This window comes from Manis javanica, chromosome 11 (genome assembly GCF_040802235.1).
Source record: "Manis javanica isolate MJ-LG chromosome 11, MJ_LKY, whole genome shotgun sequence".
Lineage (NCBI taxonomy): Eukaryota > Metazoa > Chordata > Mammalia > Pholidota > Manidae > Manis > Manis javanica.
This window is the reverse complement of record NC_133166.1, coordinates 102273559-102299714: the sequence shown is the minus strand read 5'-3', so window position 1 is coordinate 102299714 and position 26156 is coordinate 102273559. Positions and strand designations below refer to the sequence as shown.

The 26156-nt window shown below is 58.7% G+C and overlaps 1 protein-coding gene and 2 long non-coding RNA genes across 10 annotated transcripts; 1 reads left to right on the top strand and 2 right to left on the bottom strand.

Annotated features, from left to right (window-relative positions):
- The first annotated feature begins 549 nt into the window (after positions 1 to 549).
- On the top strand, positions 550 to 24841 carry CDK18 (cyclin dependent kinase 18). Of its 5 annotated transcripts, none has more exons than XM_037015324.2 (16): positions 551 to 741; positions 15928 to 16069; positions 16223 to 16362; positions 16959 to 17084; positions 17893 to 17949; positions 18729 to 18843; positions 19023 to 19117; positions 19371 to 19433; positions 20061 to 20184; positions 20280 to 20400; positions 21191 to 21288; positions 21496 to 21601; positions 21733 to 21775; positions 22326 to 22416; positions 22602 to 22679; positions 23313 to 24841. In XM_037015324.2, the coding sequence occupies exons 2-16, from the start codon at positions 15946 to 15948 to the stop codon at positions 23345 to 23347; spliced, it is 1416 nt and encodes a 471-aa protein (XP_036871219.2). In that variant the 5' UTR covers positions 551 to 741; positions 15928 to 15945; the 3' UTR covers positions 23348 to 24841. The 5 variants fall into 5 exon arrangements, with proteins under 5 accessions (XP_036871221.2, XP_036871219.2, XP_036871220.2 ...); XM_037015325.2 differs by having other exon boundaries at positions 551 to 852; XM_017676776.3 differs by lacking the exon at positions 551 to 741 and adding an exon at positions 13849 to 13966.
- LOC108407425 (uncharacterized) lies at positions 2351 to 16027 on the bottom strand. Of its 4 annotated transcripts, XR_012122923.1 has the most exons (5): positions 15905 to 16027; positions 14658 to 14714; positions 13856 to 13960; positions 11390 to 12612; positions 2351 to 11105 (listed from the first exon to the last, which is right to left on the bottom strand). It is a non-coding gene; the product is annotated as an uncharacterized lncRNA (long non-coding RNA). The 4 variants fall into 4 exon arrangements; XR_005060545.2 differs by lacking the exon at positions 11390 to 12612; XR_012122921.1 differs by lacking the exon at positions 2351 to 11105 and having other exon boundaries at positions 11301 to 12612.
- On the bottom strand, positions 16254 to 22406 carry LOC140844498 (uncharacterized). The gene is made up of 3 exons (XR_012122925.1): positions 22313 to 22406; positions 21879 to 21931; positions 16254 to 16383 (listed from the first exon to the last, which is right to left on the bottom strand). It is a non-coding gene; the product is annotated as an uncharacterized lncRNA (long non-coding RNA).
- Positions 24842 to 26156: the final 1315 nt, after the last annotated feature.

Below are 26156 nucleotides of genomic sequence, written 5' to 3'. Positions count from 1 at the left end.
TCATAGGCAGGCTTCATTCAGGCCCTGGGGATGGGGCCAACCAGGTGGGAGCTTTGTCCTAAAGTAAGTGACAAGTCCCACCGAACAGGGCAGCAGGAGAGCCCCAGGGCTACTGTTGTCAAGAACTCCAAAGGTGAAAATGACCCACAGGAGCCACCTGTGCACATTAGCTCCTGGGCTGCCAGGGGTTGGGATCCAGAGTCCGACTCCAAAGGTGGGGGGTGGGGGCGCTGCATTCAGAGAGGGTACTGCCAGCCAATCGGCCCTGGTGCCCTGGCTCCAGTCCCGGGCGCTGGGCTCTAGAGGGTCTCGCCCCTTGGGCAAGGCTGTCAGGGCCACCTGGCGGGGCGGCGGAGGCCGGGCCGAGAACGAAACCGGAAGAGGCGCTTGGACCCTGGTTCCCAGAGTGGGAGAAAGGGGTGGACACCCAGGCAGAGGGAGCCCTGGTGATTGGCAGCGGCTGCGGGCACGGCGGGCCGGACGGAGGTGGAGTCAACTCGTACACGTGAGAAACCCCGGCTGGGGCCGGGCCTCCCCCTCCCTCCACACCCCTCCCCTCCCTCCTCCTCCTCTGGCTCAGGTTGCAGCTCCTCCGGGCAGCCGCTCACCTTTCCGGAGCAGGGCAAGCAGCCCCGAGGCGGGCAGGGACCCCAGCAGGGCGCAGGGCACGGCCCCCAGCCCCGCGGCAGCCCGGCCTTTGCGGGCGGGAGCCGGCGCGCCGTGGCCCCCAGGACGCGCGCAGTGAGTCCCGCAGGCGGCGCGTTGGGTCCGGCGGCCGGGCGGGCGGCGCGCCGGGGAGGAAGGAAGAGGTCGGAGGAGGGGGCTCCGCCGCGCCGGGTAAACCGAGCAAAGGTAAGCGGGGCGGCTCTTAAAGGCGCCGTTCCGCTTCCACCCTGCGGGGAGCGGTTGGAGGGAAATACCCGAGCGACGCGGGGAGACCGACGATCACGAGGCGTGTAGGCATGTGTGCCGGGGGGGTGGTACCCCGAGTTCTAGGTGTCAGGAGGGAGGGCTGTTTTGCCTTCTCAGACCCCACACCCCCAGGGAGTCTCCACCGGGATTCGCTGTGGCCCCGGGCTCCGGTCTGCTCCCCAGGAAGCAAAGTTTTCCACCCAGTCTCAAACCAGGCGCTTTCTGGTCGCCCTTCTTAATGGGAGGGCAAGGGTCAGGAGTCTCTGGTAATGACAGAACCCGCAAGTGTGGGGCCAGATCGCTGCCTTGAAGGGTTTTCTGGGCTCTGGTGAACTTTCCAGAGGGGCAGACGAGGCGGTGGAGCACAGAATCCCTGTAGGTTTCAGCGCTGCTCTTCGGAGGGTGGGAGGGGTGTTGATTGGTGCCTCTGAGGATTGCTGCTCTTGACTGCCCACCGGGGAGACCAGAAGGGCACTGTCCCCCAGCCCGCAGCAGGGGGCAAAGGGTTAATGCTGGGATGGGAAAGGCGGGTGGTCTGTTGGGCTCAGGACTCTGCTGTTTGTCCGGGAGAGGACCAGGAATCCGAAATCTGAAATCAGGTCTCTGGGCTGGAGGCCTCTGCTCTGTTGCGGGCTGAGATCTGGGGAGCTGTCTGCAGGTGGAGAGGGGTTCCGCCTGTTGATAAGGATTGATTTTCTGTGCTCGGGGTCAACATCCTCCTAGGCACCAGTGGCTTCTTTCTAGTTCTCCCAGAAGCCTTTCCTGGCAGCAGGGGCAGGAGGGCTGGTGCTGTGAGGAGTGGGGGGTCAGTCAGCTCCCCAGCACCTCGTCCCCACCCCCCAGCCCAGCCCTCAACAGTTCCCCAGCTGCTGGGTCCTGTGACTCACGCCAGCCTGCCCCTCCTGTGTCACCACCCTGGGAGGTTCAGCGCGTTTGCGCGATGTTTTCCGCTAGGCATGGGCACACAGCGCATTCCTGGACACCGGCCTGAGGAAGCAGAGTCCTCGAGGACGGCTGGCGGGAGGCATGTCCTCTGAGATCGTCTGCCTTTATTCCGGCCTTGGGAGGGAACTGGCCTTGGGAGGGAACCGGGACGATGTAGCTTAGGTGTGGGGGAAGGCAAGGATGCGCCCAGGTAACACCGGCTCCAGGATGTGGGTCTGCATCCGAAAGGCCTCCTGGAGAGAGGGTCACCTTGCCACAGCCGAGCTCCTATCTCGGGTCGCCCCAGCCACCTCTGTGCAGCTGCAGCCTGTGAGCTGCCCCTTCCTCCCCATAAGCTCACTGCCCATTAGGTTCCTGGGACTCTCCCTGCTGGCTGCCCACCCCAGACTCCCCCCCACCGTCTCCCCCCAACCAGCCCACCAGGAGAAAGGAGACTTCATTTAATTCTTCCCATACTTACTGGGGTTTCCAGAGCAGATGTCAGTAAGTGCCCCCTGATTACTGAACGCCTTGGTGGCTACTATTTATTGAATATGTACTGGGTGCCACGCAGCGTGTCACACGGCTTTATGAAGGGGGTATCATCCCCATTTTACAGGTGAGGACACAGAGGCTCTGAGGCGCCAACTTTGCCAAAGTCCCACCTAGGGGGATGCAGCCCACTTCCATCTGTGTCCAAACCCCTGCCCCACCCAGGGAGAGCCTAGCCCCCTCCGAGTTCTCTGGCTCTACATCGGTCCTCAGGAGACAGGAGGATGGGGCTGGTGCTCCAAGTACTGAGGCTCCCATCTGCCCTGCGCCAAGCAGAGCCAGGCTGCTCCGTGGGTCACAGGAAGAAGGCACCGGCTCTGAAGAACGAGTAGGTTCCTGGTCGGGTCCATCTGTCTTAAAGCTGCATTTGCTTTCTCCATAGATCCAGAGTCTGTCCTTTGCCAACTTGGGTCTTCCTGTGCCCAGGCAAGCAGGTCCCAGAGCCTATCCTGGCTCCCCCCAACTCTTACCCCAGCCAGCCCCTCCTTTCTGGGGTCCCCCTGTTTGGGACTTTTGCCCAGCATCTCCATCTACCCCTTCCTTACTCCTTTGCTTTCCTAACAGAGTGTGATACCCAAAGGGGAGGGCAAACCCAGGGGCCTGCTGGCACCCAGCTCCAGCACCCGCTGGCTGGGTAACTCCCTCTCCCCGGCAGACTCTGAGCGTCTCCCAGCCTGTTTCCTCATCTGTGAAATGGGAGTCATAATAGTGGGGATTGTCATGAGTTAAATACAATAGCGCATAGTGCCTGGCAGGTAGCAGACCGTGAATTACTTGTAGCTGTACTGCTGGCTATTCGGAAAGGAATTTCCTAGTCACTGCACCGTCCAGGGCTCTGGGGTAAGACGGGGAGGCAGGCTTTGCAGATCCGGTCAGTATCTCTCCTGGGGGGTGGAAGGCTCTGTGTAAGAGAGTGGGGCTGGGGTGCCGCTCAGGAGAGGACTGGGAGCCTATGCTGTGGGTGCTCCACCCTCTAGTTTCCAGGATGCATGTCGTAGGCACTAGGCACCAGAAAGCCAACAGCCTCCTGCTAGGAAGCCTCTGGCAAGACCTCTTTTTCCTGGGCTAAGAAGACCCTCCCCCAGGACTTAATGAACTGCTGTGCCTCTTCCTCTCTGTTGTGTAGACCATGAGGGAGTGACCGGCCTGGACCCAGACTCGCCTGAATAGCTTCATCCCTTTGGGAACAAGTCACATTTCCCTCCCTCGCCCTTTGTCCCACCTTGACCCCTGCTCCCTGTCCCCCCCCTCCGACCGTTTGCCCTCACCTTCCTGGCACTGGCTCTTGAGCAGGCACTTTCCCATCCCCGGGGGTTGGTCCTGTCTTGGCCCCACAGCTGTGCACACGCACACAGAGCAGCAGCCCAGGCAGAGGGTCTGGGTCCCAGGATCAGGGTGGAGGCGGTGGCCGGGCCTGGCCAGGGGCACAGCAGCAGATTCGGAAGAGGGAGAGCCGTGGGTGCCTCTCGGCCAGACCTCCTGTCTGAACGCAGCCCATCTGCTTGAGATCTCCACGGTTCCGCCTGCTGAGGAAGAGGGACAAGGAGGCAAATGCGAGGTTTGGCTTTGAACCGAAAGGGCCTTGAAGCTCCCTGAGAGCATGAGTGACCCCGGTGAGTCAGGACACCCTGATCACAGAGATTGTTTGAAGGACAGTTGTGAGGCCATCTTCCTGGGAACTCTGGCTAACGCTCAGTGCTCCCCAATCCCCACCCCACCCCACTGATGTGAAAGTCTTCCAGGGAAACAGAGGGGTGGGAATAGACCAGATGCCTCTGCAATGGCTGCCTGCTGCATTCATTCTGTGTATGTCAAGCGTGCGTCTCTGTCCACCGTGGGTGAAGGCAGTTTACAGACTTTGGGGTCAGTCGATTCTACCTGTCCTTTAGTAAGTGGTTAGGAGAAAGAACTTGCTCACCCAAGTTTCTGTTTCCTCATTTGAAAAACAGAGAAAGTAAAAATATTACTTCCTGTGGTTGTGAGGACTCCAATGAGATCATGTCCACGTCCTTCCCAGCTTTTTGCCTTACGTGGCGTCACCAGTGGGAGGTGGTGGCAGATGGAGTTGGTGGGCCTCACTGGGCAGCGCTCGGTACCCTGGCCTCTTCTGCGTCCCTGCGGGATCCCTGAAGGGCTCAGCTCCCAAACTGGGAAGGAAAACTGTTTCAGAACGGCTGTGCCCTCCTTCACTCCGAGCGCCCTCTGCGTTCTGCCGTCTTGGGAAGTCCTGGCAGTGCTCTGGGATGATCTCTGTCCTCACACCGGGTGTACCTCTTTCCTGCCGTTGGGGTTCCCCTCAGAACCAGGGCTGCTTCTCTTGTCTGGCCCCAGGTACCCAGCCAAAGAGATCCTTGCTGGGTGGCCAGGTGCAGGGAGGGCTGTGGCCGTCCTTCCCCATGTCCTGTCAGTACCCAGTGCCCAGAAGCAGCAGGTGAAGGTCCCAGGCTGGAGGGCTTCGCTCACGATGGCCATGCTGGGCCTCCAGACCACCTCTGCCATCACCGCCTGGGATGAGACCAGGAGAGGGGTCCCAGAGCCCTCCCTGTTCCTGGCATGGAGCCCAACTGTCAGCACCCCCCTACCGCTCCACCATAGCTGGGCTGGGTGCCACATTCCGGGCTGATGCCAGGCCTGACGGTTTCTTCCCTGTGCAAGGCGGCCCTTGACTGGGCTGCTGATTGCCAGGGTAGTGTTGCCCTGTGGAGGGAATGCCATTTCTGGGCACATCCTTGCAGTCCCTTGCCAGGGGAGCAGAAAGGCCACTGAACTCAAAGTCAGCAAGCCCTCAGGTGTAGTCTCAGCTCTGCCCCACCAACCTTACCGGCCGTCGGTGGTCATTCCCTGTCTGCATGTCTTACCCTGAAAAATGAGAAACGGACCAAGAGTTCTCTAAAGCCCTGTCCAAGTCTGCTGGTTTGTGGTTCCAGCTTCTGTCAGTCCTGCTGACGCTGTGAGCTGTGCTCTGAGACCCCAGGAGGGACTCACCTTTTCCTCCAAACTCTGGAGCACAGCTTCTCCCAGTTAGCCTGGCCCTGCCATGGCTCAGAGGGACAAGCAAACCCTGGAGGGCTTCCCCCATCAGGCAGGAGGAGAAAAAGCACCTCCCAGAGGAGCAGGTGCCAGATCCAAACACCATTCAAGCCCTGAATGGTGATGGATAAGGCTCTTGGCCAAATCCAGCCTGTCTTATGGCCTGTGAGCATCTACAGTTTTAAGTGGTTGGGAAAAATTCAAAAGGAGAAACTAACATTTTATGACCCTTGAAAATATAAAATTCAAATTTTAATGCCCATGAATAAAGGTTTAGTGGAACATGGCCACACTCATTTGTTTACATCTTATCTATGGGTACTTTGTACAAGGGTAGAATTGTCTGATTGCAACAGGCTGTGTGATCCGCGATGCCTAACATACTGGCTGGCTGGCCGTTTACAGAAACCATTTGCCGACCCCCGCTCAAGATAATTATAGTTCTTCCAAGGCTTGCACTAAACAGTTCTGGAATCTCAATCTAAAAATACTTTCTTTTCATGTAAAAAGAAGTGTTAACTTCTTTTAACATAAGCAGTGAATGTTTATTATAGAAATATTAGAAGAGGCAAATAAGAAAGAAGATATTAAGATCGCCCATAATTCTGCCACCTGAGATAACTACTGTTAGCATTTTAACTTAAATCTTTCTGGGTTATATACAGTGTTTGTATTTATACGTGTACATATGACATGTGTGTATGTATACCTAGCACACACACAGTTTTTACACATCTACGCTTTTCATTTAAAAACAAATCTCAACCTATTTGCTATCTCCAGGACTGTCCTAGGGCCGGTGGGGGTTATTCTGATATCTCTGCCCTCAGACCCTGGAAGGCATCCAGATAGAGGCGTCTGGCAGGCAGAGCCGTGGGCCTGGGAGCCGTCAGCACGTGGGTGGTGGTCTCCACCAGGGCAGAGCGTGCGGAGGGGAAGAGCAGAGGGCCAGAGGGGACTCTGGGAGTGCTGACGTTCAGGGACAGGTAGGGGAAGTGAGTCCCCCAGACTTGGAGGGAGAAAGAAGCAGGGAAAACTAGGAGGCCAAGGAGGAGGGTAAGATGAGGCTTGAACCCTAGGACAGTGCCCGGCACCGAGTAGGTACTTGTGAAATGAGTGAGTGACTGCAAGAAACCCAGTGCCGTCAAGGAGGCTCAGCTCTGGGGAGCAGGAGCCGCTGATGGGGGCGTTTACGCAACAGTTGAACCACTGCAAGACGTTCAGAGGTTCCCAGAAACAGGGAAGGCGGGGAGGTGGTGCAGGCCAAGGTGGCCTCCTGGGCCCAACCTGGGGCAGGGGAACCTGTGGAGTGTGACAAGGCCGCCTTCCCCTAAAGGTTGGAGAGTACTGACCAGAGGGTCCTGTTGGGATGTGGGCACGGAGTGGTTGGGTCAGGCTGGTGGGAGGGGGGTGCTGGGAGTGGATATAAATAGGAATATGGTCTAGAGATGCCGGGAAACTCTCCCTTCCGGCCCTCCCTGCTCATGAGACTGAGCGGTCCCCAGGGAAGCCAGCTTTGAAGGGCCTGCAGTCTGTTGCTAAAGTTGGGCATGGCAAGAAAACCAGAGAGGCGTGAACAAAGACCCCATGTCAGACCATCAAGAGGCTGGGCTTTTGACATCTGGACAAGGGAAAGCTAGAGGTGGATGACCCTGGTGCCCTTTATTTCTCCTCCTTTTTACTGTGGGGAAGACGGTGGGCATCAGCATCTATGTAAACAGATGGAGTGGAGACAGATGTGAGCTGCTTTGTTTGGATTTGAGGAAGACCAAGAAAGTACCCATACTTTGGAATTGGGAGAACACTGGGCAAGGTTGCCGAGGAACCTGCTTTGCGGGTCTTTAACAGGGGCTGCTAGAGGGAAAGGGAGAGTTTCCTCTGCCCGGGAGGGGAGGAGGCAGGCCTTGTCTGAAGCAGGACGAGGTCGGTGAGGTCTGGCCTGCACCCTTGCTGCAGCCTCCATCTGGGATGTTCTGCACGGCCAAGACCAGAGCTAAAGGAAAGACGCCTTGTCCCATCTTATTATTTGGAGATCCAGAGCCTCCCCGCAAAGACTGCAGGCCAAACTTAGCGGGTCTCCAAAAAAGGTCAAAAAGAAAATACCAGAAGATGCTATACGTGCCTCCATTCCTTGAGCCTTAGAAAGCCAAGGAGAGCAGTGGAGTATCAGCAGGGCTGACGCGGGGCCCCCACAGAGGGGCTGAAGTGGGGCATCGGGCTCAGCAGGGTCATCTGGAGGGGCTGAGGCCGAGGTGCCCATGACCTCTGAGGCTCCGGGAATCTGCCCCTGAGTGATGGGAGCCCGTGAGGAGGTACCCTGGTCCCCACCAACACCCCCTTCCCTCAAGCTCTGGAGTTCCCAACATGGGTGTTCGGTTGGAACCTCTCATTAGGATTTTAATCCCCATCCGCCCCTCACCTGCCAGTGCAGAGACCTCTGCAGACCTCAGAGGGCTGCCGCTGGGGAGGAGGCTGCCCCTCTGCCCCTCTGCCCCTCTGCCCCTGCCACTGCCTTTAGGGCCAAGCGCCGGCTGGAGAAGGAGGGTTAGCTTACAGCTGAGGCGTCAAGTCCGCTGGGCAACGGACAGTCTCCTGGCAGTCCTCCTGCCTCCAAACAGCTCCTGGAACTAGGAATTGAGAGCTTTTCTATAGTCGCTTGCTGATCATTGTTGGTTCGCTCCATGCCAGGCCCCGTGTCAGGCATCGGGGGTGTAATGATGAGTCAGACCTCGTCACTAATAAGCTCACAGGCAAAGTAGGGAAATAGGTGAAGTTACTCTGCAGGGAGCCAAGCACCCTACCTGGGGGTGTCTAGAATGCTGTGCGAACACAGAGGAGGGGCCCCCACCTGATGGGGGCCAGAGGGGTGTCAGGCTGGGTGGGACATCATGGAAGGTGTCTAGGAAAGAGGTTGAGCCTGGCTTGAGCCCCGAAAATGTGAGCGCTTCACTGGCACAGAGCCCCTGGCCCACTCACTGAGGGCCAGGAGGACCAAGGGGGACCGCTGTCTGGGGAGGCTAGGGCTGGCTGGCTGGCCCCCTGCGGCTGGCTCTCGTATGCCCAGAGAGAGGGCAGGGCCAGGCCCACCCCGGTTGTGCTCAAGGCCCACCAGGGGTGGAGCTGGCCTGATAGTAGAAGATGGAGTTGAAACAAGTCCCTGGCCCAGCCAAAAGCAGAAGGAAGGCAAGCAACCCTGACTGCCTGCAGAGATCTTGAGATGCAAGGTGAACAAAGGTCTTTGTCCTCAGTGAGCCTAGTGTTCATACACCTGTAGAGGAAAGAGGCTTACACAAGTCATCGTGATAAGGCGGCTCGATGATCTCACTCAGCCATTTGCTTATTCATTCCACAAATGCCGAGCACCTGGGCGCTTTCCTACACTCTGTAAGGTCCTGGAAACCAGAGCTGAGTGAGACCCCGCTCTTGTCCTGAAGGACGTCACAACCTAGTTAATAATGGACACAGGCTGGTCTGGAAGCGACGAGGAGGAAGCATCTCAGTTTACCTAAAGGAAGGAGGTGGTCATGTGTGGTTTCCTGGGGGAAGGGACACGAGTTGGGAGGTGGTTTTTCCAAGGGAAAAATGAGGAAGGGCATGCCAGGCCAGATGAACGGCGTGTGCAAGGCTGGGGCCCTGAGTGTGCTTAAGTCCAGGAGTGCCAAGTATGTTCCCTTCAAGTGGACCCTGCAGGCCGGGGAAAGCTGAGACGCAGGAAGGACACGGGGACCCAGACACATGTGGTCCAGTTTGCCGGGCTTTTACCTAAGGACAATGTGATACGGAAGGGGTTTAAACAGGGAATGACATCACCAGAAGATGAGTGGGAAAGTTAAGTCTCCAGGCCTGGTGACAACTGGATAGAGGTTAGTCATTATCCCATTTGGCAGACAAGAAAACGGGTGCGGGTTGTCTTCCCGGAGCAGGAGTGAGCAGGAGAGCTGGGATTTCTCCCATGACTCCAAATTGCCGAGAGTTTGGAAAGAAGGCCTGGACAGCATGTGACCTTCACTGTGGGGCACTTGTGTCAGGAAGGACACTTTCTGTCCAGAGCAGAGGTGATCGATCCCAAGCCCCAGATGCTTTGCCTCCCGACTGGGCTTCCGTAGGTTAGGCCCACTCGCTCCCAGAAGGCCTTCCCGTCCAAACAGAGGCTGCGGGAAGCCTCTGTCCCTTGGCAGGGCGACTGCGGCCTATCAGTCCTGCTGGCTTCTGACCACCCAGAAGGCCCCAGGCTCAGAGCCTCTCTCATCCAGGCTGCAGCAAGGCCAGAGTGGGGACTCCAGGCAGCCACGGGGTTCCTCAGGCTTCCCGTGAGGTTTGTCCAAGCTAGGGAAACGGAAGCCTGGAACTGTGCAGGGCAGAGTCTCTGAGAGGGTGAAGGAAGAGATGGTATCTGCAGACTCCCTGCAGGCAGGGTCCGCGCCGGGAGGAGGAAGTGCCCCTGAAGCCTCAGCCCATGACGTCCACAGAGTCAGTCGGCTGTGGCCTGTGGTTCTTTTGAAACCCACCCAAAGGCTCAAAGTGGCTAAGTGACCAAGGTGGGGACAGGGAGTGGATAGCAGAGGGCATTATAAGGCTCCTGGCTGGTCAGCCGTTGAGACTGAGGGTCACACTCTCCGGGCTTCAGAAAGGGGGCAGTTGGATGTTCTGTCCTTCAGCTCCTGCCCTGGGTCCATGGAGACTGAGATCATAAAACAACCCAAAAAGAGGGCTTTGGAGAAGCATCTGACATGTGCCTGGCACACAGTAGGTGCCCACCATGTCCTTGTGAAACAGCCAGATCTACTGCATGTCACCAGCCCTGGGCACAGGCCCAAAGTGCCCCTAGTGAGGGAGGCACCTGAGAAGTCCTCGCTGTGGTCCTGGGAGACCACCCTGTGCATGGAGTGTGCCCATCAGAGGGGCCCCAGAGGCCCTGCAGGGTCAGGGAAACCGCAGAAGACTCGAGACCTGACTGCAAGCAGGGGTGTGGCTGGAGCAGAGCTGGACTTGGGGAAAGTGGGGAGAGAAAGCCAGGGAGAAAGGGCAGCCGGATCTTGAGGGGTCTTGGGTGCAGGCTACTTTATTCAGAAAGTGGGCAGAGGGCTTCTTTCTCACTCAGGGCTTTTATTACACTACCTGGTAGGTGTAGTGGGCAGCCAGTGCCCCAAGGAGCATAAGGGTTTGCTGAGAGGGATGTCCAAGCCTTGCTCCCTGAAGCTAAGGAGTGAGGCCGACCTGCCCTCCGCACCATGTGCAGCCCGGCTTCTGAGATGTGGAGCCTCCCTGCTGCTCTTCCGTGGATGCTCAGCCAGCCTCTCTCTGTGCTCCATGTTCTCCCAGGCGGGGCCTCCCTGACGTCCCAGCCCCAGGGCAGGTGTCAGGTCCGAGGCCTGGCAGAAGTTGTCCAGCGGTGGGGGGCAGCAGGCCATGTGTGCACTGCCTGGACACCCAGGGATGAGAACCATCTGCCAGAAGGCCAGGGTCTGGCGAGTTGCGTCAGCCTAAGTGGGGGCCCCAGCCTGCCTGGCCTGTCCCTCTTGGTCCAGTGGTCAGGCCTGCTGATAGGGGACCATGCTCCCTGCTTCGTGCGCCCTCTGTCCCAGGGTCTCAGAGCATTTCACAGGCTGCAGGGAAGTCTGTGAGGGATGTCTGGGGAGCCTTATACGGGGCCTCTTTTCTGGCACGTCATTACCTTTGAGCAGAAGCTTGAGGAAAGAAAAGAAGAAGAGCGTTAAAACTGACAGGGCGTCTTCCTCGTGCTAGCAGCGTGCCGGCTCGTTCAGCCCCTCCGCTCAGACGTCACCCAACATCACACACCCATCCAAACCCAGTCCCTGGTCCTCCACCCACACCTCCGCTCCCAGCATTCCTCATCTCCATGAATTCCCCATCCCTGCAGCTGCTGAGGCCAAAACCCTTCAGAACTGTGCTCGACTCCCTCTCCTCCTCATACGCATATGAGGACTGTTTGCAAATCCTTGGGCTCCACCTGCAAAATAGATGAGAAGCCATCCACTTCTCTCCACCTGCACTGCTCCCACGCTGGTCTTGGCCACCACCATCTCTCACCTGGATCTCTGCGTAGCCTCGTGATTGGGCTCCTGCTTCCGTCCTTGCAGTCTGCTCTCTACACAGCAGCCAGAGGGAGCCTATTAAAATCTAACTGGGATCGCGTCACTCATCTGCCCAAAACCTCCTGTTCCCCAGGAGGCTGACATGGTCCGCTCTGTGTTCCCCTAGGGCCTCCTCTCTAGCCACTCTCCTGTTCCTAGAGCACACCAAACTCCCTTCTGCCTCAGGACCTTTGCACCTGCTGTTCTGTGCTGACCTGCTTCCCCCAGACGCCACACAACTAGGTCCCTAGCCCACACCTGCTTGGAAATTTTCCTGAGATGTTACCTTTTCAGGGAGACCCTCCTGGCCAATCTATTTTAAATCACAACACCTCCCTCATACCTCGTCCTTCTTTTCCTGCCTTAGTTTCCTCCACAGCACTTGTCACCATCTAACGTACTGCGTATTTTTAAATTTATTTTATTGTCTGTGCTGTCCCCCACCATTAAAATGTAAGTTACCCTCAGGGCAGGAATCAGTGTCTGTTTCTTTCATAAGTGGATTCTCAGGGTCTGTAACAGTGCCTGGCACATAGTGGCCGTTCCATAAATAATAGTCAAGTGTATGGTCAGAGCCAAAGTGAAGGGAGATTACGTAGCTTCGTCACCATCATACAGCCTGCTGGTGGCGGCACCAGAATTAGAGGCTGGGCTTGTATGGCTTTGAATTCAGGGTGGGGGTAGAAAAGACCAGGAGGGGAGACGAGCACCTACAGCCTCGGCCACAGTGGGGGCGCAGGCTGGGGAGAGTTCACACGGGAGAAGAAAGCCCTGTGGTCGTGGAGTTTGTGTGCTTGGCAACAGCCAGGAGATTGCTGCATGAATCTGAGCAAGTCGGCTTCCCTCGGAGTCCGAGGGTTCATGGCTGCCCGAGGGATTGGGACAGGGATCCAGAAGTTCCTTGTCCTGCTCACATTCCAGGAGTGCGGGCCTTTCTCACAGGAGCACAGTGGCCTGTGGGCAGGCTGACTCCCTCCCGGCCTGGCTCCTTCATCCCGTGCCACCCGCTTCTCTGGCACCAGCAGGCAGTTCAGGCCGACCAGTGTGTACCAGGAAGAAGTGACAGGCGTTAGGCTGAGAGCTTTACAGCTTACCTGGGCTGGGGGGCAGGAGGGCAGGCCTGGTTCAGGGAGTGCCTGCCCACGCCCCAGCTTGCGAGGGGTCTCTGCTTTTTCACCACCCACCAGCCTGCCCCGGCCAGGCCAGCATCCCTGGACACCCATCAATTCCTTCCCCTGGCACCAGTTGCACGGGGACAGCCCCAGATAGCTCCCTGGTCCAGGGACAAAGACCACACTGTGCCCGGCAACCGGCTGGCCTCAGGCTGGGTCACACTGAACCCTTCTGTCCCCAGATGGGGGGAGGACCAGAAGACACCAAGGTGACAGGCCTTTTTCCTATCTCCCTTCCCCCATAACCCCTAAATATGAGGAGCTGACTCCCAAGGGAAAAGTGACAGAGGCATCTTGTATCTTGAGCCAGGGAACAACAGACCATTCACTGCCCGGTCTACCCTGTCACACCCAAGACCCTGTTGGGTTCAATGCCCTGATTGTCCCCAGTAGAGACACACACTCTACTGTGGTCACCACCCCTGCTGCCTGCTCCTCTGTCACCACCAGGAAGTCCACCTTACATCTGACCCCCATCCCTCCTGCTCCAGTGACAGCCACTTCCTCTGGGTCTCTTCTCAGGCTTGTTGCCGAACAGCCAGTCCCCATCTCCCTGCATCACTTGGCCCCGCATCCCTTCTCATGTCAGCTGTTCCCAGTCTCACTGTCCATCTGGCTCCCCGTCCCCACCCCCCACCCCGTCTAGGCCCAAGCTGGCAGCGCCTTGCTCCTGACCCAGCCACCGGGAAAGCAGGTGCAGGTACTACACAGAACCGGTTCTCCTCTGTCCTGCAGAAACTGGGGGCCTCCCTCCCAGAAGGCTTTAATGGGCCCCCTCCCCTTCTCCCACATGCAGGAGCAAGGATGTGAGGTTTATGGCTGCTACTGGTGGACTCCTGAGCCACACACACAACACAGCATCCCATACATTCTGGACTGTAGGACAGCTTTAAGGGGGAGCCCTGTTTTTAGGAAGGGGAGTGACCAGCCCCTCTTGGCAGAGCTCAGGCCTTGGGGCCAAGTGTCTGGCTCCCCCTACCTCCCAGGTTAACCACGACCCAGCCTGGGGTGGCAGTTTGTACAGGGCAGACATTTCCACCCTTCATGCGTAGGGTGGGGTCTCCTGCTCTCCTCAGCGTGCCCTCCACCCTCCCGCACCCTCCCCGGCTCTGAGGATTCCCCATCTCAGCAGAGAAAAGCAACCTGGAAACTTGCAGATCACCATCTTACCTGAGCCTCAGATGACTCCCAACGACGGTTCCATTTCCAGATCACTGGGGGTACTTTACGAAAAAATGCACATTCCTCGGCACTGCCCTCCATCCGTTCCAGACTCTGAGGGTGAGACCCAGTAATGTGAAGGTTTTCACAGCCCTCCCTGGTGGCGCCGGTGCTCAGCCAGCTTTGTAAACAATTGCTCTGTATGGGGGCAACATCTCCGTTCTCCCATCTCACTGAGAGATGTGAATCAACAGGTGGGGCACGTCTAGGCCGCCCGTCACAGGAACCCATGTGCTGCTGTCATGAAGCCTCCATGATGGACACTCCACTCTGGGCTGGCTGCGCACTAGTGTGAGCAGGACGCCTGCCCTCTGGGAGCTTCTGCACGTGAGAGGCCTACAGAAGGCGGGCCCAAGGTTTCACAGAGGCACAGAGGAGCATGAGGTCAGCTGGCAGGAATGAGCGTAGAGATGGAGAATTGGGGACACGTGAGGCTGGTGGCCTCTGCCAGGAGCCTGGAGGAAGGGCTCTCTGACACCTCATCACAGGAAGCATCACCAGCTCCCGAGTTCCGTCAGGATGGGGGCCACACATTACCACCATGACCCCAGGGCCTAGCACAATGCCTGTCAGGTAGCAGGTGCATGATCCTCATGTGTTGAGCTGAACTGAGTTAGACCTCAGGGCCACCTGACAGAGGTGAGCGTGGCTGGCTGTGCAGACCCAAGGCCTCCACTCAGAGGCGCCAGCCTGAGGAAGGAGGACCCGGCCATACCCAGCCCCTGGGCCCAGGGCAGGTGGAGGGCCATACCTTAGCTGCATTGGGGAGCAGCCTGCAGGACCAGGGGAAGGACCCCTTCCAGGCTGGCTGAGGATAGAAGGATGTGATCATTAAGCAAAGCAAACATGATCCTGACCCATAATCTCTTAAACCGTGAGGACATGAGGATTCAGGAGGGGTCTGGTTGCCTTGGCAACTGGGTACTGGCCATTGACAGGGCTGAGAGCATCCCCCGGGAATGGGCTGTGCCTGGTGCGTGGGCAGAAGCTGGGAGAGGGTGCAGGCTGGCCCCTCCCATCACAGGGCTGGCACTGACTCCTCTGTGGCAGGTGTGGGGGGGAGCCCTTGTCCCTTGGTCCTGGCCCCGCTGTAGCTTGGGGAGATGTGGGCAGAGCAGGACGAGGGGCTGCTGCGCTGGGAGCTTATGAAATCATTAAGGGGGGTGCAGGGAAGAGGCAGTTGCACAAGTCTCACTGGGAGGCCAGCGGGCAGGCGGGGAGCCCCTCTGGCTGAGGAAGGAGCCCTAGCGGGGCTCTCTGCATCGGGCACGGCTGCCTGACTGGGGCTCAGGCACGGGAGGGGCCAGCAGGGTGCAGCCTCCCCTCCCTGGGGACCCTCTCTTTCCAGCGAACTTCTGTGTTTCCCCTGAGACTTTCCGCTGCTCCTGACCTCCCACATTTCAGCAGGAGAGATGGGGCTGGGCCAGCTCACATGCACACATCCCCTCCCATGTCCCTTCCTCTCCCTGTCTGCTGGGGACCCAGAACAAGCCAGAGAGGGGCCTCCAAGTGTCAGTATCAGGATGAAATGGGTTTGGGCATGACTGTGTCACAAGGGTGTGGGGCAGCGCTGATCTACAGCTTAGGGGCGTCATTCAGGAACACTCACTGGCTGTTGATGGATTCAAGCTCTTACACACAAGCTGGGAGAGCTGCTGGCCCGGGGGCCACCCAGTGCTGGTGCCCTCCCTGCCACCCCAGCCCAGTTCCCAGAACTCTCTAGACTTCTGGCAGCTGGAGGGCTACTGTGTGGCCCTGGGGAAGCCTCCAGGGTCCTACTGGCACATCCTCCCGCTATTGTGAGCCCTACTCGCTGCTCTGACTGATGCCCAGCGGCGGGGGATCTGGGAAGTGAGAGTCACGGGAGGAGGAGGGTTAGGACCTCCTCTCCAGGAGCTCAGGTTCTGGGGGACAGGGCGCCAGCGTGGCTCACGAGGGCAGGGCCGCAGGGCTCGATGGGGAGACGGAGATGAACATGGCGCATTTTCTTGTCCTCACCTGCTCTCCTCACTCTGACTCAGCACCTGGTCCCGCCAACGATGAACAAGATGAAGAACTTCAAGCGCCGCTTTTCCCTGTCGGTGCCGCGGACCGAGACCATCGAGGAGTCCCTGGCCGAGTTCACCGAGCAGTTCAACCAGCTCCACAACCGGCGCAATGAGGGTGAGCGGCGGGGCCTCCGCCAGCCCCTCCCTGTCCACACCTCCCCTGCCGGCCTTGGCGGGGCAGCAGGGGGGAGGTACACCCTCCTCCCCTCCCCTGGCTGGGGCGCAGGGGCAGAGGGGCAGGGAGGGAGTTGATGCCTCTCCTTCTCAGACCTGCAGCTCCGTCCTCTTGGCAGAGACCCCCAGCCAGAGTCCAGCACCTTCTCCCCCACAGACAGTGGGGAGGACCCTGGGCAGGCGTCCCCTGGCATGCAGTACCGGCGGCAAAACCAGCGCCTCTTCTCCATGGAGGTGAGGGGCTCCGGGCTCTACCTGTGGGCATCCAGGATTCACCCACAGATGTGTGTCCAGGAAGGTGATGCCCTGGAGCCAGACTTCATGGGCTCAAAATCCCAGCTTTGCACTGAGTGGCCATGTGACCTTCAGCAAGTTACTCAACTTCTGTGTACCAAGTCAGTCTCCTTGTGTTAAAATGGTCATCGTAAAGATGAAATGAGTTAATATATGCCATGGGCTTAGAACATTCCTGCAACTTAGCAAGGGCTGGACAATTTGACTATTGTTCTTATGACCCATATATGTGTGCCCAGGTATATGAAAAATATGCTTACTGAATTCCAGGGTCTGCAGGAATCTCATTCTACACGTGGTGATGCTGTGGCCTAGAGAGGGGAAGGATCTCCCAAGGTCACACAGCAACCCCTGCGTGTTGGTGTGTCTCTGAGCACATCATTGAAATAGCTGGGAGCCTGGGCTCACAGCCTGTGTCTGGTCCCTGCTGGGGCTGCTCTGCAGGGAAAGCCAGGCTCCGACTGAGAGACAAAGGTCCCACAGTGCCAGTTACTCGGGCAAACCCTGGGGTCCCCATCTCATCCTGGCCCCTGCAGGACATCAGTAAGAGGCTTTCTCTGCCCTTGGACATCCGCTTGCCCCAGGAATTCCTGCAGAAGCTACAGCTGGAGAGCCCAGACCTGCCCAGACCTCTCAGCCGCATGTCCCGCCGAGCTTCCCTGGTGAGTCCCAAGAGGGTCAGAGGTCACGAGAGTGGAACACCCTGTCCCCAGCATGGCTACACCCGTCCTGGTTTTGCAGTCGCCCCCCAAGCCTGCAGCAGTTTCTGGGCCTCTGGTGCCACCTGCTGGCCACAGCAGACTCCTACAGCTCATCCCCCCTTGGTCAATATCCATTCCATCAACAAGTCCCAGCAGGGCTGAACCCCAAGCCCCGTCTGGGCCGCAGGGTCTCCACTGGGGTAAGATCATTCGCCCAAATGACGTACTTCCTAGTCATGGCTGCTTATCAGATCTCCCTGGGAGCTTCTTACAAAACATGGACTGTGCTCCCCATTCTAGACACCTACAGAATCAGGCTCTAGGTGGGGCCCAGGAATCTGTTGGTTAGGCTGGGTACCCCTGAGCTGCAGGAAGTGTGCTGATGAGACTGGCTACTGGGCAGGTGGGCTCTGAACTGGACATTCCAGGTGCAGCGGAGAAAAACTTCCTGCTCTCAGGAGGCTAAAGTCTGAACAACACAGAGACAGACAGGTGATGAAGGTGGCCAACAGTCCCAGGAGTGACAGCCCTGGGCTCCGTACCGCAGGGACAGGGACAGAGGAAACTCACACATCCAAAGGCTACTTCCTTTATCATGGCGACAGAGGGAAGAGGTGAAGAGGACGCTGTGTGGCTGTCTACCCTGCTGGCCTCCCAATGGGGGTCTCGTTCTCTCCCCTCCCGGAGGCTGGGTAGGGGAGGTGTACTGTATGTATGTGCGGTTGCGGGGGCCTTTGAGCTCACAGGACCGTATGTTTCTCCCTCTCAGTCAGATATCGGCTTTGGGAAACTGGAAACCTATGTGAAACTGGACAAACTGGGAGAGGTAAGGGGCTGGGCTCGGTTCTCTGCACAGCCAGGCAGGATGGTTAGGAGGGACAGGGTCCCTCCCTGACCTGCCCTCCCACTGCCCTGCCCCCAGAGGTGCATGCGCTCCAGCCTGCAGCCTGACCCAGCCTGGGGCAGGTGTGGAAGTGCAAAGAGGTCTTGGAGGAGGGCATGAGGATGGAGTGGACCATGGGCTCTGGGCAGCAGCCAGCCTAATATTTTTTCCCTGCAAGTATTTCTTGTCTGGGTTCAAATTCCCAACTCTTCCATTTAGTAGCCCTGTGGCCTTGGCTGAGCGATATGACCTCTGTCTGCTAGCTCCTTCCTTTGTCAGAGGAGGTTGTAATTGTTCTGCCTCGTGGGGCTGTTGTTAGGATTGACTAGGTTACCATAATGAGCTTGGGCAAAGTCTGGCACAGAATAGGTGCTGTGTAACTGTCAGTTGTTTCTGTTAACACGGTGCCAGGCTTTGTGTTGGAGGCTGGGGTGGGCGGAGGCTGACAGAGAGGAGGAAGGCACAGCCCTTCCCGGCAGGAACCCAAGGAGGAGACCTACCTGTACACTTCACCATAAGGAGGGAGAAACCTGGGGTTACCCTAGAGGGACGCCTGGCCTGTGGGGGATGGGCTTTTGGGGGAAACAGAATTCAGTGAAGGGAGAGGAGGGGGGAAGGGTGCTCTGGCCCAAGGGCAGCCTTAGCAGAGAGGAGGTCACAGGGCAGAGGGGGGTACAGGACAGGGGTCCTGAGCATGGCTGCCTCGCCGGCGTTCTTCCCAGGGCACCTACGCAACGGTCTTCAAAGGGCGCAGCAAACTGACGGAAAACCTGGTGGCCCTGAAGGAGATCCGACTGGAGCACGAGGAGGGGGCGCCCTGTACTGCCATCCGGGAGGGTACGGCATCCTGGGGGCCTGCTCTCCTGGGGGCCCCTGGGAGGAGGGGCTTGTGGCCTGAGCCCCAGCTGGAGCCTGGGGTTGAAGGGACATTGCTGAAGGGGGTGCTCCTGGGGTTGGCCCCAGGAAGAGAGTACGCGTGTGGCCCCAGGGACCCCGGTGGGTCTGTCCCCCCACAGTGTCTCTACTGAAGAACCTGAAGCACGCCAACATTGTGACCCTGCATGACCTCATCCACACTGAACGGTCCCTCACCTTGGTGTTCGAGTACCTGGTGAGTTGGGCTGGGGCTGGCGGCTCCTCCCCGTGTGGGGGTGGGGACAAAGGGTTAGGGAGACCAGGTGGGGGTGGCCCAGGCCTTGTTCTAGAATCAGGTTCTCAGATGCCTCCATGCAGGAGTGGGCCAAGGGCTCAGTCTTAGGGGCCGCTGGGAGCCCCACTTCTGACCTTGGGCCCTGCCCAGGGAGGGGTTTCCAGCCAGAGGTCAGTCAGGACAGGGCAGGGCTGAGCCAGGCTCTGTGTTTCAGGACAGTGACCTGAAGCAGTATCTGGACCACTGTGGAAACCTCATGAGCATGCACAATGTCAAGGTGAAGGCCTCCACAGCAGGGACCCCACCCTCAGGCCCCCCACCCCCGGGTATGCCCCTGCTCTCAAGCCCAGCATGGGAACCTACTCCCACCGCCAGGCTCCTGACTGATTGTTTAGACCTTCCAGTGTAGAAGGGAGGCAAGGGGCTGTTCAGGGTGTCTGGGACTGCGCCGGGGCCTCACCTCCCAGTGCGCACACACTCTGCCAGCGTCCAGCAGTGATAGAAAACCCCTTGCTGAGTCTGAGCACCAGTTTTCCTGTCTGTCAAATCAGAGCATGAGTTACCTGCCAGTATGAAGGGAGGCTTCTGGGGAAGCTTGGATGAATTACCCCTTCTGGTACTTAATAAAGAATCCTGTGCATATAGCCCCACACAGGTGGGCTGCCTGACCCTTCCTGGTCCCTCCCAGCTCTCAGAATCCTCTGGCCTCCCACTCACTGCTGCTCGTGCACACACCTGGTGCCCTCCCTGGTGGACGGCATCCCAGCGGCGGACAGGGTCCAGGGGCCTTGCCCCACCCAGCCCCTGCCCCTGTCCCTGTCCTGGCTGTGGAGCAGAGGCGCAGGGCCTCCCAGATGGGGTGCACTCCCACTTCCCATTGCTTATCGTTCCCTCCCTTCCCCAGATATTCATGTTCCAGCTGCTCCGGGGCCTTGCCTACTGCCACCACCGCAAGATCCTGCACCGGGACCTGAAACCCCAGAACCTGCTCATCAGCGACAGAGGGGAGCTGAAGCTGGCTGACTTCGGTGAGGGCCTGTTAGGGTGAGGTGGGGATCTGACATGGCCCCTTCAGGAGGTTGGTGCCTTGGGGAAGGGGGTGCAGTGACGTGTCTGTCCCTAGGACTAGCCCGGGCCAAGTCCGTGCCCACGAAGACCTACTCCAATGAGGTTGTGACCCTGTGGTACAGGCCGCCCGATGTGCTGCTGGGGTCCACAGAGTACTCCACCCCCATTGACATGTGGTGAGTGAGCGCCATGGAATTGAGGGGAAGCAGGGCTTCCCCACCTCCAGGCTCCCTTTGCTGGCCCAGGGGCTTCTGTGAAATCTGCCTGACCTTTGACTGGAAACCAGGTAGTGTCCTGCAGGTCTGGATGCGGAAGAATTAAATTCGAACTACACTGGGTTTCCCTGGCTCTTAATAGGCTCCCCAAGGCTTCTGAAATATTCCCCCAGGGATGTGCAGGGGGCTACTGGAGGCTACAGGGGGGCCCCGCAGTAATTAAGTTCTTCTCCAAGCATCAGTTCTCCTGAAAATTTTAGAAGCAAATACTATATTATTTTTATGTCAAAACGATATTATATTATTATATTATATTGACCCATTATTTATATTCAAGTTAACATGCATATGATTTGGTGTAGAATGAAAAATAATTTTTTAAAAATTTAAGGCTGAAGCACAGGTTTCCAGTGACTGGCCACTGAGCCCTGTGGTCCCTAGGAGAATGGATTCATGGACTTCTCTTCCAGTGGGGGTTCACATGGAAAAAGTGTGAAACTGCTTACAGAGCAGCCAGGCGGTGCTGGCTAGGCCAGCCCGAACCCCACAGAGTGGTCAGACCATCCTACAGCGCAGAGAAGTCCCCAGAAAAAGGCTGTGGGGAGGGGGCTGGGCTGTTAGGAGCCTCCACTGCCCGGCTTCGCCCACCCCAGATCCACCACCCGTCAGTGGTACCCTGGCGGGGCAGCCTTAGGAAGGGCGGATGCGAGCAGGCCCAACCTGACGCTGCCCTGCCCTTTGCCCGCCGCAGGGGCGTGGGCTGCATCCACTATGAAATGGCCACCGGGAGGCCCCTGTTCCCGGGCTCCACAGTCAAGGAGGAACTGCACCTCATCTTTCGACTCCTCGGTCAGTCCCCCGACGCTCCGTCCTCACCACCAGGGGGAGCGGGCACTCTGCCCAGCCTGGGCGCGGAAAGGGGCTCCCGCCGCCTCTCAACAGCGCGGGGACCCGTGGTCCGCGCCAGTCTCTGCCCCCACCTCCTACGTGCGCCTTCAAGTCGCCCTTGGCCCCGGCCCCTCACCATGTCCCCCCCACCTCCTCCTCTCTCCCCAGGGACTCCTACTGAAGAGACGTGGCCGGGCGTGACGGCCCTGTCCGAGTTCCGAGCCTACAACTTCCCCCGGTACCTTCCCCAGCCGCTCCTCAGCCACGCTCCCAGGTAGGCCTGCCTCCGCTCCCTTCTCCTCCTGCTTGCGGTCCTGCCTGACCCTCTGGAGGTGGCCGCACACCCGACTCTCCCCGCCGCCGACCTGCCCAGGCCAGGCCTATGCCAGCTCCTTCCTCCTGCAGGTTGGACACTGATGGCATCAGTCTCCTGTCCGGCCTCCTCCTGGTGAGTGTGCTCCCGGCTGTGCCCAGGGGCAGGCAGCCAAAGAGTGAAGCCCCAAGATGCCACCCTGCGTGCCAAGCTCAAACCCCGGGTCAAACCTACTTACCAGCTATATAGCCTCGGGAAAGTTGGAGAAATCTTCTCTGCCTGTTTCCTCAACTGCAAAATGGATGAATGAATAGTCATGAGGATAAGTTGAAAATGCAGAACACAGTATAGAGTCTGTCTCCAAGGGAGCTCACAGCGAAGGGCAGTATTTGGTACTGCATATTAATATTACTCTTATTAATGCTGTGATGATGGTTGCTTTAGCATCTGTATTTCCATCCCAAGAGGAGCTCACTCTCAGGAAGTCCCATTTCTGGCTTTCTAGCGACTAGAGACGTGGGAGCCTGAGCGCCGAGACTGCCTTGGGTGGCAGCTGGCCAGGGACTCTGAGGTTAGACGCAGGCCTCTCCCACCTCGGCCATCTAACTTAGCACAGGAGGAGCGCTGCCCAGAGGGGTCCCCGCGGCCCCCCGCCAGAGCCCAGTAGCCCACCTTTGCCTTTCAGTATGAATCCAAGAGGCGAATGTCAGCAGAGGCGGCCCTGAGCCACCCCTACTTCCGGTGTCTAGGAGAGCGCGTGCACCAGCTGGAAGATAGTAAGTGTCTGGGGGAGGCTGTGGATCTGAGACGCTGCCTGAAAGGCCCGGGGAGGGGCTCCCAGGCCAGTCCTAACTGAAGGGGCTGTCCCGCTGGGGGTGCCCCCTGCTCTGTGCGCAGCTCCGGGGTATGGGGGCCGCCGGCTCCCCCCAGCTCTCCCTGCCTTCCTCCCCTCTCCCCCCAGCTGCCTCCGTCTTCTCCCTGAAGGAGATCCAGCTACAGAGGGACCCAGGCTACCGGGGGCTGGCCTTTCAGCAGCCAGGTAGGGGCTTGGGTCTCCCCCCCCACCCCTTGTTAGAAGAGACCAGAGCAGGCTCCTCCTCAAGAACGGGGACGGGCCCCGCCCCACTCCTGCAGTTGGGAATCAGCCGGCCTCCCTTCCGGGAGGTCCTGGGGAGCAGAGGAGGGACTGGTCTCCCTATTTGCTGCCCAAGCGTCCTCCTTCCTCCTCAGCCCCCACCCCCGACAGAACACTGCACCTGGCAGCCCCAAGGAAGACTCATGCGCTCTGTCTGGTGCGCCCTCTGCTCTGAGCTCTCCAGCCCCCGTGCCAGGGGAACGGGACTTTGTGTCTAGAACAGCTGATGGCCTTGGATGTGACAAACATTTTCCTTGTGTTACTCATTTACTCCTAAAGCACCCCTTAGTGTTGGCACTATGATAATGCTCCCCATTCCTCACTCAGTGAGACTGAGGCTCTGGCAGGTTAAGTCACAGTTTCATGCAGTGAGTCACAGAGCACATCTGGGTCCAGGGCTGACCAGCCCCTGAGGGCCTGGCCTTGTTGTCTCTGTCAGGGCTGCAGAGCAGGACACCCTTCTCAGGTGTCCCTTCTTGGGCACCTTTTGGCCCTGCCTCTGCCCTGCAGTGCCCCCTTTTCCTCTCCATTCCCCAGGACGAGGGAAGAGCCGGCGGCAGAGCATCTTCTGAGCCCAAGGGACAGGAGGTCACACTGAGCCCAATCGTGGGCAGGATGAGGCCCGTGTGGCACTTGGAGGACTGAGGAATGAGGGCTGATGCCCAGCCCAGAAGACCTCCCAGCAGCCCTGCTGGCCCCAGCTCCTCCCTGTCCCTGCTTCCTACCTGCCCCCCCAGTGGCCTTCACCTGGACACCAGCCCCTCCAGCACCCGTCTGGGGACTGGGCATGGGCTGCTCCCCTGGGAGGAGGTGAGGGGGCTGAGAGGGACTTGCTCTCCCGGCCTCAGGTGCTTGGGCACCAGTGAGGACAGGAGAGTCCAGGTGCCAGGCTGGGCACTGTGCCCTGGACACACGCACCACTATGCCTCCCCTGGGGGGCTGGCCTGCCTCACCAGGTGGGTAGAGCTTCTTATGGGCCCTTGGAGCCCACACACCATTCACTTTCTTCCCCTCTGGGAGCAGGAAGCAACATGGCACCTTGGGTGGGACCCCGGAATCCGGGTGCTGGCATGTATGCCAGAGCCCACCCCCTACATGTGGGGAGGGTGTCCCTGGGGCAGCAGTGAGAGTAGCAGCCCACCCTCTCTCAACATCCCACCCTCCATCCTCGCTGCCCGCCACCTCTGCTGCCGGGTGCCTGGCTGGGTCCACAATAGCCTGGTCAGCTGGCCCCTGCCCACCTCCCCAGCCTGCATGGGGCTGCCTTATGTTGGCAGGTGGTAGAGCAGTCACTGCCCTTGGGGCTCTGACCCACGCGCCTACCTGTCCCCCCTTTCCTGAGAGTGGCTCCCGCATGTCACGCCTGAGTACTGATAAGCCAGCCCTGGGCCAGGGTGCTGGGGACAGCACCCAGATATGCAGGGTCACCCTGACACTGGTGCCTGGCTGGCCTTGGCTCCTTGGGGCTGGCACAGCTTTCCCCATCCTCTCCTTCTTGCCTCTGTGGGCCTGTCCTTGCTGCTCCAGACCCTGGCGCCAGCCTCCCCAGAGGGTGGTCGTGAGACGGAGTGTTTAAATGCCACAGTCCGGGGTAGAGGCAGGTGGGCTGGGCTGGGACGGGCTTTGATCCCGGGGCTGGGAGTATGAGGGGTGCGGCCCCTGGAGAAGGCAGCCCTCACCGGCCTACAGAGCCCGCCTGTCGGATTCCCAAGGACACCTCACCCTTTGGCTGAATCTTGAATGGCCCGGCGGAGGGGAGGCCCGGCCTGGCCTTTCAACAGAAGCCCCCTGCCCACCGCAAACCCCTCAGCCCGAGGAGCAGCCCTGGGGGTTCTTGGCCTTCGTACAGGCCCCTCCACGCCCCCCCAACTGTACTGTGAATGTCCTGTGACTCAGCACAAAGACAGATAATATATTTAATTCATGCTGTACGGAAAGGAGCGAGCAGTCTACAAAAAGCTGATTTTGACAGATTGATGCCAAAGAAGAGAAGAAAGGCCTTTCCCCTAGCCTCGAAAGCACAGCTGGGGCTCGTTTATATATATATAAAGTGGAGAGAGAGTTTGGTTTGTTGTATCCCTGGACCTGCCCTGGGCCCTGGGATGGGTGCCCTGGGCCCTCCCTGCTGTACTGTGGAGCACGCTGCAGACAGGGCTGGGTGTCAGCTCTGGGTGTTGCGGGGTGGATCAGAGGAGGCCCGAGCCTCAACTTCTGCATCCTGGCCGTGGCCCACGTTGGGGCCTGAAGGGTGGGGCCAGGCAGCAGAGGGGAGAGAGAGGCCCAGCGAAGAGTTGGGGGTTCTGGCTGCTGCAGGTGACTCTTGTGTCCCCCTCAAGCAAATGGTTGCCTGGCTTCTTAGAAGGGAGGGAGGTTCAAGAGAGGGTTGACGCGGGGGATGGCCAAGGCCAGGGCAGCAGAATGAGGGTCGGAACCTGCTATGATTTTGACCACACAGTAATTGCTGTGAACCTTGAATCCGCCTCCCACTGCCCAGATCACCACGGGTCCATACAAACTCTTTTCACACACATTCAAAGTTCTCGGCATCATGCCCTGTTTTCCAATTAAGTGTCCAGGTTTGTTCTCCTAGGACCACCCGGGGATGCCAGGCCCCAAACCACACCAATCTCACCTGTACAGGGGCCTTACATCAGACATAAGAACTTCCCAATTTGCTGGCATTCTTGAGGGAGTAGCTGATTTCCTGAGGAGGAAGCTAATGTCGAGAGGTTAAGTGGGTCTCCCGAGGTGATGGAGGTGAGGGGTGAGCCGGGGCTTTGTACGCAGCCCAATACCAGCCCTGCCAGCCTGGACTTCTGCCTTGCTTGTGAGGTCCCCCAGCTGTAGAACAGTTAGTGCTTGATGGGAGGGTGGGGGCTGGAAACCCATTAGTGGGAATTGGAGTCAGGCCTTTTAACCTGAGTTTGGAAGGAGGCCTAATGTTTATTAAGCCCCCTGCTATAGGCGGGGCCCTACCAGGGAAGTGCGTTTAATCCTTGCAGCAGCCCATTTCTGCTGTGTTGCTGGTGAGGATAGTGAGAGTTTCCCAGGGCTTAAATAACTTGCCCAGGGTCACATGGCAAATTAGAATCCCAGGTCTGTCTGTCTCCCCAGCCCTTAGTCTTTAAGGAGGGGCAGGAGAAGAGGGGAGGTGTGGACAGCGTGGAGCCCCAGGAGCCAGGGAGACCAACATGGGGAATGACCCGAGGGGGACGCTGCTTGCAGGGGCACCTTGCGAGGCTGCTGTGTCCCAGCCCTGGTGACCCTGCAGCTCACGGGGTCTCCTGCCCCTTTGAGAGCCTTCCCGGGACAGCCGCTCTTCCTGCCCTGTTGTGGGGGCTCACATGGGAGGTGGGACCTGGGAGGTCTATTTGGCAGCAT

What these genes read in the sequence shown, in the direction of transcription:
- CDK18 (XM_037015324.2), top strand. Translation starts at nt 15,946, where the DNA reads ATGAACAAGATGAAGAACTTCAAGCGCCGCTTTTCCCTGTCGGTGCCG. An exon ending in CTGTACTGCCATCCGGGAGG is followed by an intron (nt 18,844 to 19,022) that starts GTACGGCATCCT and finishes GTCCCCCCACAG; the next exon opens with TGTCTCTACTGAAGAACCTG. An exon ending in CCTCATCTTTCGACTCCTCG is followed by an intron (nt 21,289 to 21,495) that starts GTCAGTCCCCCG and finishes CTCTCTCCCCAG; the next exon opens with GGACTCCTACTGAAGAGACG.